The sequence below is a fragment of the Dipodomys spectabilis genome, unplaced genomic scaffold (assembly GCF_019054845.1).
Source record: "Dipodomys spectabilis isolate Male_0828 unplaced genomic scaffold, ASM1905484v1 ptg000785l, whole genome shotgun sequence".
In the NCBI taxonomy this organism is placed as follows: domain Eukaryota; kingdom Metazoa; phylum Chordata; class Mammalia; order Rodentia; family Heteromyidae; genus Dipodomys; species Dipodomys spectabilis.
In genome coordinates, this window is record NW_024871462.1 from 112,758 (window position 1) to 125,594 (window position 12,837).

The 12,837-nt window shown below is 59.5% G+C and overlaps 1 protein-coding gene across 2 annotated transcripts; it reads left to right on the forward strand.

Moving 5' to 3' along the window:
- The first annotated feature begins 3,886 nt into the window (after positions 1-3,886).
- Fkbp4 (FKBP prolyl isomerase 4) lies at positions 3,887-10,516 on the forward strand. 2 transcript variants are annotated; one of them, XM_042673277.1, is made up of 11 exons: positions 3,887-3,900; positions 4,034-4,156; positions 5,520-5,664; positions 6,195-6,337; positions 7,187-7,307; positions 7,443-7,599; positions 8,348-8,438; positions 8,536-8,619; positions 8,707-8,892; positions 9,276-9,515; positions 9,924-10,516. In XM_042673277.1, the coding sequence occupies exons 2-11, from the start codon at positions 4,052-4,054 to the stop codon at positions 10,014-10,016; spliced, it is 1,365 nt and encodes a 454-aa protein (XP_042529211.1). In that variant the 5' UTR covers positions 3,887-3,900; positions 4,034-4,051; the 3' UTR covers positions 10,017-10,516. The 2 variants fall into 2 exon arrangements, with proteins under 2 accessions (XP_042529211.1, XP_042529210.1); XM_042673276.1 differs by lacking the exon at positions 3,887-3,900 and having other exon boundaries at positions 4,026-4,156.
- Positions 10,517-12,837: the final 2,321 nt, after the last annotated feature.

The following is a 12,837-nucleotide window of genomic DNA, read 5'->3' on the forward strand; positions in this document are numbered from 1 at the left end:
TAACTAGTACTATAGGCATGAGCCACCAGCACCCAGCCTTCTCCAATTCTTACGGCATTCGTTTTGCATCTCAGTTCTCAAAAATAATTTCCATTTTTCCAGTACCAGGACTTGAACTCGGGGCCTCCCCCTTGCTCAGCTTACTTGTTCAACTGGCCCTTTAGCACCTAAGCCACACCTCCAGCCTGGGTTTTTTGTTTTGTTTTGCTGGTTAATTACAGACAGAGTCTTTTTTTCTGGGGGGGGGGGGGGGTCGGGTCATGAGGCCTGAACTCTGGGCCTGGGCGCTGTCCCTCAGCTCTTCAGCTCAAGGCTAGCGCTCTACCACTTGAGCCACAGCGCCACTTCCAGCTTTTTTTCTTTTTGTTTATGTGGTGCTGAGGAATCGAACCCAGGGCCTCATGCAGGCAAGGCAAGCGCTCTACCCCTGAACCACCTTCCCGGCCCCCAGACAGAGTCTTATAGACTTTCCTACCTGGCTGGCTTTGAGCCATGTTCCTTGTATTTCAGCCTCCTGAGTAAGGAGTATTACAGGTATGAGCCACCAGTGTCCTACAATACACGGATCAAGGACCAGGATCCTATGGGCAGGAAGTAGGACCCTATCTCAGAAATACACACACACACACACACACACACACACACACAAAACTGGAGGTATTGCTCAAGCGTTAGAGGGCCACACAAGCAAATAAGCCAAGTGAGCTTGAGGTCTTGAGTTCAAAGTCCAGTGTCAGTAATATTACAAAAAAAAAAGGAAGAAAATAGATTGGGTTTGGCTTCTAATATCACAGGCTAGAATTTTTGAATCCTGCAGGAGATTTTCTCTAATGCAGATTCCACATTTGGGGGGCAGAAATGCAGAACGAGCGCCACAGCTCCCCCTAGAGGCCAGAGTCATAAACCGCTCTGCCCTGCTTCTAAGCTACCCATGAAAGTTTGCTTGAAATAAAGCATCTACAAAACCCAGCCATATCATCATGGCTGGAGGCGTTAACTCAAGTGGTAGAGCACGTGCCTGGCAAGCATGAGGTCTCGAGTTTAAACCATAAAAAAAACAAAAAAAACAAAAAAAACACAAAACCCCTAGTCACATACCAAGTGGTTGTAAACCTAGCCTAGAGGGGCTGGGAAGGTGGCTCAGTGGTAGAGTGTTCGCCTGGCATGCATGAAGCCCTGGGTTCGATTCCTCAGTACCACATACACAGAAAAAGCTGGAAGTGGTGCTGTGGCTCTAGTGGTAGAGTGCTTGCCTTGAGCAAAAGAAGCTCAGGGACAGCGCCCAGGCCCAGAGTTCAGACCCCACAACCGGACCCAAAAAAAAAAAAAAAAAAAAATCACAGTGCCACTAAAAAGAAAGAAAGAAAGCCATCAAGTGCACAAGAAAACACGGAACAGATTAGTGTAAATGTCAAAGGCACTCTTATCAGTAATAAAGAAATTTCCACAAATTCCTAGTAAAAGACAATGGAATTTTTTTTTTTCTAAATGGGCCAAAGACTTAAACACAAGAGCCTTCCAGGAAACAGCCCCAGCATCATAGCTATCAAGGAGATGCATCGCTTGATGTGCTCAAATTAAAAGTACTGGCTGTGTTTGGGCAAAAATGTGGAATAACTGGAACATCCTTACTGTATACCGTGACTTTGGGAAGTTGGCAGAATATTCCACAGAAAACCCGTGACCAAGAATGGTCCCTCACACCTGTAATCCCAGCAACTCAGGAGGTAGGAAGCAGGAGGATCTGAAGTTCCTCAGAGCAGTCTGGGTTATATAGTAAGACTCAGAAGAAAAAAATTATAAATTAAAAAAGTAAACCAGTTGGGAGCCAGTGGCTGATGCCTGACATTCTAACTACTCAGGACGTAGAGATCTGAGGATCACAGTTCAAAGCCAGCTGAGGCAGGAAAGCTGGAGAAACTCTTATCTTCAATGAACCACCAGAAAACCCGAAGCGGCACTCTAAGTGGTAGAGAGCTTGCCTTGAACAAAAGAGCTCAGGGACAGCGCCCAGGCCCTGAGTTCAAGCCTCATGACCAACAATAAGCAAGGCTAAAGGATACTGCCTAGGCCCTGAGTTCAAGTACCAGGTTCAGTACACACACATACATACACACACACAGGATGCTTTTACTGAGTCCTGTAAATGGAGGGAAGGCCCCCATACTTTTGTACCTGTGCTCTTTGATCTGTTTTAGTCCCTTATGCGATCATTTTAGGGTCCAAGAAAGTGAAAACCCCAGGAGGGCAAACTGCCCCTCAAAATGGCAAGGCCTACCTCTAATGGTCTGAAGGGAAACAGCCAAGAACTCAGGAGACACCCCCACCCTAGCAACTTCTGCTCCCTTCCAGTCATAAAATGCTAACAACTCCAGAACTCTTCAACCAGGCCACCCCTGTGAGGGCATGTGGGTCTTGAACTCTGGGCCTGGGCGCTGTCCCTCGGCTCTTCAGCTCAAGGCTGGCGCTCTACCACTTGAGCCACAGTGCCACTTCTGGTTTTCTGGTGGTTCAATGGAGATCAGAGTCTCATGGGCTTTCCTGCCCGGGCTGGCTTTGAACCGTGATCCTCAGATCGCAGCCTCCTGAGGAGCTGGGATGACAGGTGAGCCACCCGCGACCGGGCCCTGTGTGTATTTTAACTGCACCCCTTTCTCCCCGACTTCACCCCCAGGCCCAGGTCTGCAGCTGGAAAGATGGCTGGAGGTGCCCCCTCCAAAAGTGCTGTCTTCCTAGGGCTGCCAGGGACCAAGGAACCCTGCTCTGCCCTCTGTGGAGGGGTTGGCATGTAGGGGTGAGTGCACTCCGGGCCTGGTAGTGTTAGAAACCTGATTTCAGACGTGATTTCCTCTGCATCTTCCCCAGGGGAGGGGCTGCGAGGAACCCAGGGGTCCCCCGGCTCCCATCCTGGGCTGTTATTTTTTTTTGGGGGGGTGCTGCTCCTTTGGGTCCCCCGGCTCCCATCCTGGCCTGTTATTTTGGGGGGGGGTACTGCTCCTTTGGCGTCCCCCGGCTCCCATCCTGGCCTGTTATTTGGGGGGGAGGGTACTGCTCCTTTGGCGTCCCCCGGCTCCCATCCTGGCCTGTTATTTGGGGGGGGGGTGCTGCTCCTTTGGCGTCCCCTGCACTGTCGAACCCAGTCCTGTCATCCTGGAAAGTTGCAAAGTTCCTAGCGGGGCAGGGGACGCCAAGGCATCGCCCCCCCCCCCCCGCCCCCCGGCAGGCCCGGGGTCCCCGGGGCGCCGGTGTGCGCAGCCGCACGGGGGGGGGGGGGCAGCCGCAGGGGGGGAAAGACTTGTTTTTCTGTGGGGTTATTTTGTCTCTTACGTCCCTTGCAAACCGCCGTGCGGGCCCCGGGGCCTTTGCACCGGACCCGCGTCCGCCTTCGCCCCGGGGCCCGGTTCCCACCCCCACCCCCCCACCCCCCCGCCGGCCAGCCCCGGCTTCCCGCCAGCCATGCCTGGGGATCCAGAAGGATCTAGAAGAATCAGAGAGGAGCCGAGGCCCGGGCCGGGGGGGGGGGGGGGTGAGGGGAAGAGGGGGTGCCGGGATTTGGGGGCGCAGGCGGCCCGGGCGAGGCGGACGCTGTGGAGAACCAGGATTTCTTTCTTTCTTTTTTTTTTTCTTTCCTTCAGAGATCCGGAGCGCCGCCCCGGGGCGCAAAGAGCCCAAACCGGCTGAGCGGCCGCCGTCTCTAGAAAGTTCTCCCCCTCCGCCCCCCCCCCCGGCGTCCCGCCCTCCCCGCGGCGCGGACCAATCGCGGCCGCGCTGTGGCGCGCCCCGCCCCCGCGGCCCCGCCCTTCGCCCCGCCCCTCCCCGCGGCGGGGGCCAATCGCGGCCGCGCCCGGCGCGCGCCCCGCCCGCCGCGCCCGCCCCGCCCGCCCCGCGCGCCGCCCGCCCGCCGGCGCGGGCCGCAGAGCTGCGCCAACCCCGGAGCGCGCGGGCCGCCGCGGCCGCCCGCAGCCCTCGGCCCCCCCCCCGGCCCCGACCGCGTCCTCCCGCCGGGCTCCCCCCCGGCTCCCGCAGCCCACGGCGCCCCCGGCGAGCGGCCATGACCGCCGAGGAGATGAAGGCGGCGGACGGCGGGGCGCGGGCGGCGCCGCCGGCCCCCGAGGGGGTGGACATCAGCCCCAAGCAGGACGGGGGCGTGCTGAAGGTGAGGCCGGGCGCGGGGCCCCGCACCCCGCCACCCCCGGCGGCCCCCGGAGCGGCGCGCGCGGGCCCCGCGGGGCCCCGGTGCCGGCGAGGTCACCGGCCGCGCCCCCGCCCCGCCGCGGAGCATGCCGGGACCTGTAGTCCCCGCTCCTCTCCCGAGGTGGGGGTCGGGGTGCGAGGCCTGCGGGCCGGGGCGCCGGCTGACCCGAGGCCCGGCGTGCGCTCCGCCCATTGTTCTTGCTGGCGCCCGGCCCGGCCCACGTGTGCGGGGGGGAGCCGGGCACGCGGGGACCCCGGGACCCCCACTCGTGTGAGAGGGTGGGGGCCGGGCACGCGGAGACCCCGAGATCTCCATGTGTGTGAGGGGGTGGGGGCCGGGCACCTGGGGACCCCGGGACCCCCACGTGTGCGGGAGGGGGGAGCCGGGCACGCGGGGACCCCGAAACCCCCACGTGTGTGAGGGGAGCCGGGCACGCGGGGACCCCGGGACCCCCACGTGTGCGGGGGGGGGAGCCGGGCACGCGGGGATCCCGGGACCCCCACGTGTGTGAGAGGGTGGGGGCCGGGCACGCGGGGACCCCGAGATCTCCATGTGTGTGAGGGGGTGGGGGCCGGGCACCTGGGGACCCCGGGACCCCCATGTATGAGGGGGGTAGGGGCCGGACAAGTGGGGACCCCGGGACCCCCACGTGTGTGAGGGGTTAGGGGCCGGGCACCAGGGGACCTCGAGACCACCACGTGTGTGGGGGCCCGGCACGTGGGAACCCCGGGACCCCCGACCATCTGGACCTTTTAGAAAAGGTGCCGGCTTTGCCTGCATGGTCGTCCCAGGAGCACGTGGGTGCGCCCTCTTTGCGAGGTGCTCCTGGGAAGAGTAGGTCCCCCTGTTACCCCTCACCCTGGCCTGCACACTTACCACCCACTTGCATGCGCAGGGGATGCAGAGAAGCTTGGGGGGAGTCCCTGGGAAATCGCTGCGGTCCTGCCATTCGGGAAGACAGCGGCGCCCCTCCCCATACCCCCCCCCCCCAAAAAAAGGCAGCTACATCCTGGGGGGGCCGTGCAGGTCCATGTTTCTGCCCCCCTCCATCCAGCAGACCCTGCCTGGGCCCAACACTGGTATTTGGGGGGAATGAGGAAACATGGTGTAAAGATTTCCCCTTTTGCTGCTGAGGAAAACTTAGATGGAATTCCGTCTCCGGGCTTGGCCTGGTCTTCCCCCAAGCTGTTCAGCCACAAATAAGTCTTCCATGAGGTGCAGAGCTGACTCTCGGCAGAGCTTCTAGTGTCCTGAACCCTTCACCTGCTTGCAAGGAGGTGTGGTGGGGGCTGAACCCCTTTGCTCCTTTCCCCTTCCTCAACAGGTCATCAAGAGAGAGGGGACGGGCACAGACACGCCCATGATTGGCGACCACGTCTTCGTCCACTACACTGGATGGCTGCTGGATGGCACGAAGTTTGACTCTAGCCTGGACCGCAAGGACAAATTTTCCTTTGACCTGGGCAAAGGTAGGCATGGCTGGGAGTGGCTAGGAGGCGGGCCTTGGAGAACTTCCTGCCCACCTTCCTTGTGGGAGCTTCTCATCCCAGCCAACCTGCAAGGCGGAGGCAGGCCCAGGAGTTCACAAGAAATCCGGGCGACACAGTGAGACACAGTGAGACCGTCTCCCCAGAAAAGAGGATCCATAGTGATCGGGGAGTGGCTGGTGGCAGTCCATGGCGCATTCTGTGACTTGTGTTCCTCTCTGGTCCTACACTTCCTTTCCCAGGCAGGTTGGCCTGCTTAATGTTGGTTCTGGGACTTGAACTTGGGCTCTTGTACTCCACTTTTCTGCTCACTGCTGGTGCTCTACTTGAACCAGACCTCTCTTGACAGCTTCTTGCTAGCTGGGGACAGTCTATTGGATTTGTCTGCTGGCTTTGGGCTGTGATCTTCAGGTCTCAGCCTCCTGTGTAGCTGGGATTGCAGGCAGAGCCACCGGTGTCAGGTAACAGTCTTTAAGACCCCTGCTCAGGGAGACCTGTCTGTCTTTCTGCAGGGGAAGTCATCAAGGCCTGGGACATTGCCGTGGCAACCATGAAGGTGGGGGAGGTGTGCCACATCACCTGCAAGCCAGAGTATGCCTATGGCTCAGCCGGCAGCCCTCCCAAGATCCCTCCCAACGCCACGCTCCTGTTTGAGGTGAGTGTCCGGCCAGAGCGCGGGCAAGGGGCCAGTCCTTATCTCAGCCCGGGGCCTGGCTGCCCTCCAGCCCTTCCTGCCTCTTGCAGACAATGTAGCCAAGGCGGAGGGCCTGGCCTGAGGAGGGAGATGGAGAGGGCGCGGGCTCTGCAGCCCCCACAGGGGCCCGTGATGGTGGCCCGAGGGTGGAAGAGGGGTCCAAAGCCTTCCAAGATTCAGCATGGGGCACAAAACATCAGTGGGCCTCATGCCTGTAACCCTAGCTACTCACGAGGCTGGAATCTGAGGGCAGAGGTTCAAAAGCAGCCAGAGCGGAAAAGTCCGTGAGAGTCTCCTCTCCATGGAACCCGCAAAAGGCTGGAAGTAAGAGCTGTGGCTTAAGTAATGCAGTACCAGCCTTGAGCTGAAAAACTAAGACACAGTGCCCAGGCCCTGGGTTCGAGCCCCAGGACTGACACGCGAGCACATGTGCTTGCGGCTGGGCTCCAGGGGTCAGAGGTGCCCCCTTCCCTCCCCCCTCCCATGGGTCCCGGTTAAGAGGAGAGAGCCAGCTGCTGAGTGCGTGCCCGGCGGAGGTGAGCACAAGCCAAGCAGTGGGAAGCTCTGTGGCCCCAGAGATCCCGGGTCATTTGTGTCATCTGCCACGTTTAAGGGGAGCCGGGACAGCAGCGGGGTGGTTCTGAGCGTCCGGCCTCTGTCCCCAGGAAGGCAGGGCAGCTCAGGTTGTGGAGTCTTGGCTAGGTGTCAGGGTCGCAGGTCCTAAGACCGTCCCCAGGGACCTGGATGTGCCTGGCCTCTGCCTGGGCTGGCGGCCCTGCACAGAGCTGGTTGTCCCGTCTCACTCCCCAGGTGGAGCTGTTTGACTTCAAGGGAGAGGACCTGTCGGAAGATGAGGATGGCGGCATCATCCGCAGGATCCGGGTCCGGGGTGAAGGCTATGCCAGGCCCAATGAGGGCGCCATTGTGGAGGGTGAGGGTCGGGGTCTGAGCCCCTCTTCCGCAGCGGCTTCCCTCGGGGCTGGGCCGCGCCCTGGGCATGGTGGTTGGTGTGGGAGGGAACGTGGTGGGTGCCGGCCTCTCACCGGCCTTCCTCCCCCTCCCCCAGTGGCGCTGGAAGGCTTCTATGAGCACCGTCTGTTTGACCAGCGGGAGCTCCGCTTCGAGATCGGGGAGGGGGAGAGCCTGGACCTGCCCTGCGGCCTGGAGAGGGCCATCCAGCGCATGGAGAAGGGGGAGCACTGCGTTGTGTACCTCAAGCCCAGGTGAGCTATGGGCGGGCGCTGGGTGGAGCCGTGTCTACGGCTAGGGGCCTGGGGGCCTGGCATTGGGCCCTGATGGGTCGCTGTCCCTTCTTTGCTGACTCAGATTCCAGGAAACTTTTCTTACTCGTTTTATTTTTATTGGCTGTTGGTTGTGTGCCAGTGCAGGGGTTAGAACTCAGGCCCTGGGTGCTCTACCACTAGCAGTTTTCTTTCGTGGTTTCTTGGAGATAGAGTTGAAAGCAGGGCATCTGAGGATCGTGGTTCAAAACCAGCCCAGGGAAGGAAAGTGCATGAGACTCTTACCTCCGATGAACCACCAGAAAACCAGAAGTGGCGCTGTGGCTCAAAGTGGTAGAGCGCTCTTGAGTTAGAGCTCAGGGACAGCACTCAAGGCCTGAGTTCAAACCCCAGGACTGGGGTGCGGGGCGGGTCATGGGCTTTCCTGCCCAGACCGATTTCAGCTCAGGATCCTCAGATCTCAGCCTCCTGAGTAGCTAGGTGTGAGCCGCTGGCGCCCAGCTTGACGCCCAGCATTCCCTTCTCGCCCTGCAGTTGGCAGGAGGGTTCTGTGTGGTCAGGGAGGCTGTGGCGCATCCTGGGGCCATCGAGAGGGTACGGGCGTCAGGGGAGGCTTTGCGGAACCGCAAGTGTTTGGTCCCGCCTCCGGGGATGCAGGCAGGAAGCCCTGTCGCCTGGAGCAGGTCGGGCTGTGGGGTGACCTGCACCTTCGGTGGTGTTGCTCCTCTAGCTACGGTTTCGGCAATGCTGGGAAGGAAAAGTTCCAGATCCCACCGCAGGCTGAGCTCATTTACGAACTCCATCTTAAGAGTTTTGAGAAGGTGAGTCTCTGGGCTCTCCCTTTGCCTGGAGCCGGGTCCCATCCACTGGGGACCCTGAGGGCGCTGACCGCTGTGTCCCTCCCTGGGGGAATGGCAGGCCAAGGAGTCCTGGGAGATGAGCTCCGAGGAGAAGCTGGAGCAGAGCGCCATTGCCAAGGAGCGCGGCGCGGTGTACTTCAAGGTGAGCACCCGTCCTTGTCCCCCAGGGGGCCGTCTGGGGCCTGGGGCCGGAGCTGGGCCCTGAGCCCGAGCTCGCCTCCCGTGCTAGGACGGCAAGTACAAGCAGGCGCTGCTGCAGTACAAGAAGATCGTGTCCTGGCTGGAGCACGAGTCGAGCTTCTCCGGTGAGGAGCTGCAAAAGGCCTCGGCCCTGCGGCTGGCCGCCCACCTCAACCTGGCCATGTGTCACCTGAAGCTGCAGGCCTTCTCGGCCGCCGTCGAGAACTGCGACAAGGTGGGCATGGACCCAGGCTGGGGGGGGAGGGGGCCTGTTTGCCTGGTGTGGGGGACCAGGTCCTTTGTATATAGGGCCAGTGTTCTCCCACCACCAGCTGGTTGCTGGTTTGTGGAAATGAGTCTCGTGGAACGTTCCTGCCTGCCTGCATGGGCTTCCCACATGGAGCCCACATCTCAGCCTCCTGAGTAGCTAGGAGCCACTGGTGCCCATCAATGATTTTCTTCGTAGATCTGGAGTCTTTCCCGGGTGGGGCCCAGTCTTGCTCTTACTCGGTGGTGACCCTGTGTCTGCTGGCCCTGCTGAGCAGCCACTGGGCTCCAGCTTCATGGGGCGGGCTGCCCAGCCTGAGGTCTTGCCGGTCTCTTCCTCTGCCCGCCCAGGCCCTAGAGCTGGACAGCAAAAACGAGAAAGGTCTCTTCCGTCGAGGGGAGGCACACTTGGCTGTCAATGACTTTGAACTGGCACGGGCTGACTTCCAGAAGGTTCTGCAGTTCTACCCCAACAACAAGGCTGCCAGGACCCAGCTGGCCGTGTGCCAGCAGCGGGTCCGCAAGCAGCTGGCACGGGAGAAGAGGCTCTACGCCAACATGTTCGAGAGGCTGGCGGAGGAGGAGCGCAAGGTGAGCATGCCAGCGCCCGGCCGGCGTGACCCAGGAGCCGCAGTCCTGGGGCTGCAGGTGGTGTGCATGCCCAAAAATAGGTTTGCATGGTCCAAATGCACCAAGGCCACATGGAGGTGGAGGCTTGTGGCCTTGCCGGTGCTGTGTGGCTGTCCAGCCTGGGCAATCCCCCTTAGTGTTTTCACTCAAGGCTGGTGCTCTACCACTTGAGCCACAGCTTCACTTCTGGCTTTTTGCTGGCTAGTTAGAGATAAGAGTTTTGGGCTTTCTGGGCTGGCTTTGACTTACAGTCCTCAGCTCTCAGCCTCCTGCGTGGCTAGGATGACAGGTGTGGAATCTGTCTGTGCAGTGCTGTTGGAAGTGATGTGTGCTTTGTACCTTTCTGCCACCCTTTGCCACCCTTTGCAGGGCAAGGCCGAGGTGGCTTCAGGGGACCACCCCACCGACACAGCGATGAAGGAGAAGAGCGATGGCCAGTCCCAAATGGAGACCGAGGCGTAGCCCTGCCCCGCCCCACCCCTTCTGAACACACTGAAGAGTTTTGCGTGAATTGAGACCTTTATTTTTCTATCTGGTGGGTGGTGGCTCTGGGGGGACGGGGGAAGGCTGGGGGTCGCTCAGGTGGGTCCTGTCACCCCTCATTGCAGGTGAGCGTGTGTCCTGCGCTCACACTGCTCAGAATGCTAATTTATTCTGCTTCCTGTTTGGTCCACGTGTGAGCGGGGAGAAGGGGTGAGGTGTGATGTGCAGCAGGGTGGGGAGGGGGAGCCCTGGGCTCTGGCGTGCCGGGTTGTGCCCCTCCCCTCTTCCCCTGGAGTGGCTGTCTTCTGGAGCTGGGGTGACTGCCCGTCCCCATTCCTGTCCCCATTCCTGTCTCCCCTCCTGTCCGCCTGCCCTCAGCCAGGCTGTGTACCCCTCCCCCCGGGCCTCTGCTCGCTGCCAAAGGCCCAGGTGCCACTCGAGCCCTGTGCTCGAGCAATAAAGACGATAAGCAAAACTGGGTGTCTACAGCCTTCCTGGGACTGTGGGGGGCGAGGCTGGTGGACGCATGGGGGGGGAGGTAGGCGAAGGGTCTCTGTCCTGGTGCTCTGTCCTGGGGACAGGAAACAGCCCTGCTCTGACCTTTGACCTCAGCCGAGGAGTCCAGGCAGCATGGGCGGCCATGCCCAGCACCTCCACACAGCCCTCTCCTCCTCCGCCCCCCCAGAGCGGATCTGCCAGGCAGGGGCTGGATGGCCATACCTCCCGGCTATAAAGGGGGGTCCCCTGGAGCCAGCCGCTCCCCGGCCCCACACGTCCCCTCCCTGGACTGCCAGGCTGGTCCTGCACTTGCAGGTGGGGTGGCTCCTCAGACTCCAGCTAAAATTAAGGTGGTTAAGCACCCAGAGTCCAAGCCTTCTGCACCAAGAGCCTCAGCAAGCTCGATCTTGTAACAACCAACCAGCCTGCAGACGGCAGACAGACTCAGGTCAGGCGGGAAGGGCTGCCTGACAGATCTCAGCTAACCCAGTCTGCGTCTGTCACCGGGCCAGTCTCCATCCCCTTTCCTTGTGCAAAAACACAGCTAAGATCCCATCCAGGTGTTGGTGGGATCCCAGGATCCCACAGCACTGCTGTGGGAGGCAGGAGATGGAAAGGGCCTTACTCAGATTTATCTTGGGACAATGGTTAAGTCTTCAAAGACTAAAAATCCTGCCACACTGCGAACTCTACCCTGGGCCCCTGCTGTTTTCCTGCAGATAAATCCTTTATGCAAAGGAATGGATGGCACTCAGTGCTGTACAGAAACAACAGAAGATCTAGCAAGTTCTCCCCTGAGTATAAGCTATCTCCCGTACTACACAGCTGCTTCTGGGTAGCTTGTGGTGCTCTCTCCCTCTCTCTTTCTCTCTCTCTCTCTCTCACACACACACACACACACACACGCTCCTGTTAAGAGCCTACTCCATTCCATAATCCAAAAGCAGCCCCTCCACTTGACACCCCTTCATCCCGCACAGCTACAGCGCCCTGCCCTGTGCAAACATGAGCTGGGTGCTGTGCGTCCCATTTCCAAGTAAGAAGCACTCAGGGCTGCTAAGTGCTTTCGAGAGATTGTTGGGAAATGGTTTGTGGTGGAACTCCTAGCTGTACCTTTCTCTCAAGATCGGTTTTCCCTTTTGCAAATGCGGAGCATCTCAACCTCGTGCCTGCTACGGGTAGGTGAGGGCTGTGCTGATTTCACAGTGGTAGACTCGGCTGGGTATGGCAGTGCACACCTTAAACCCAAGTGTAGGTGTCTAGGATGCACAAGACCAGGTCACAGTGGTTAGTTCCCAGCTGGGGTTCTAAGCCCCTGTCCACCCTGCCCTTAGTGGCCGGGAGAGCTACCCATCCACCAGGTCCCTTTGAGAAACAGGTTTTTGCACTTTGAACTAGGGGATATATATGGTTATAAAGGTCTCAAAAAAGGGCTTAGTGGTAGAGTGCTTGTGTAGCATGCATGCATTTCTGGGGTTGATTCTTCAGCACCACATACACAGAAACAGCCAGATGTGGCGCTGTGGCTCAAGTGGTAAAGCTGGCCTGGAGCAAAAGCAGCTGCAGGACAGCACCCAGGCCCTGAGTTCAAATCCCAGGACTGGCACCAAAAATGAAGTAAAAGGCTCAAAAATAACTCCCCCCACCCTCTGGCAATCGGAGTTTTGAAGGTCCTGGACAAGACAACTAGGGTAGAACCACCCGATCTGCTGTGGAGGAAGAAGTGGTCAGGAACTTTTGGGAACACTGCCCTCGGAACCCCTCAGCCCCTCTTGCCTTGCTGAATATGCCATCCACACGGCAAGCAAGCAGCCAAAGCGGTGGCTAATTCCTGTAATCCCTGCACTCACAGGCCGCAGTGGGAGAATTCAGGACAAAGAACAGGGATGCTCAATTGTGGGTTCTGGGATCTGCCCCTCCAGCCCCGCTGTTCCCCCTGCGTGAACCCAGGTGCCCGGCTTAGAGAGGCATGGCAGGGGCACAGATGTAGCCTTCACACAGGCACCGTTCCTGGAAGACCTTTCTGCCCTGGCTGGCTCTTACTTGGCTCTCCTGACAAGTTTGTGGTCAAAGCGACATGACCTTCACGATGAACATTATCTACAAAGACAGACGCTGCTCTGCCAGAGGATGCAAGACAAAGCCAGAATGATGGGCAAAGTCAAACGAAGGCGCTGTGGAATGCTGGGCCAGCATCTGACCTGGAAGAACTGGGTCAGGCCAGGGTGTCTGGTGACCCAAGCAGGCTGCTCATCCAACTATCCTGACAACTTATTAACACGTTCATTCCTACAATGCTGTC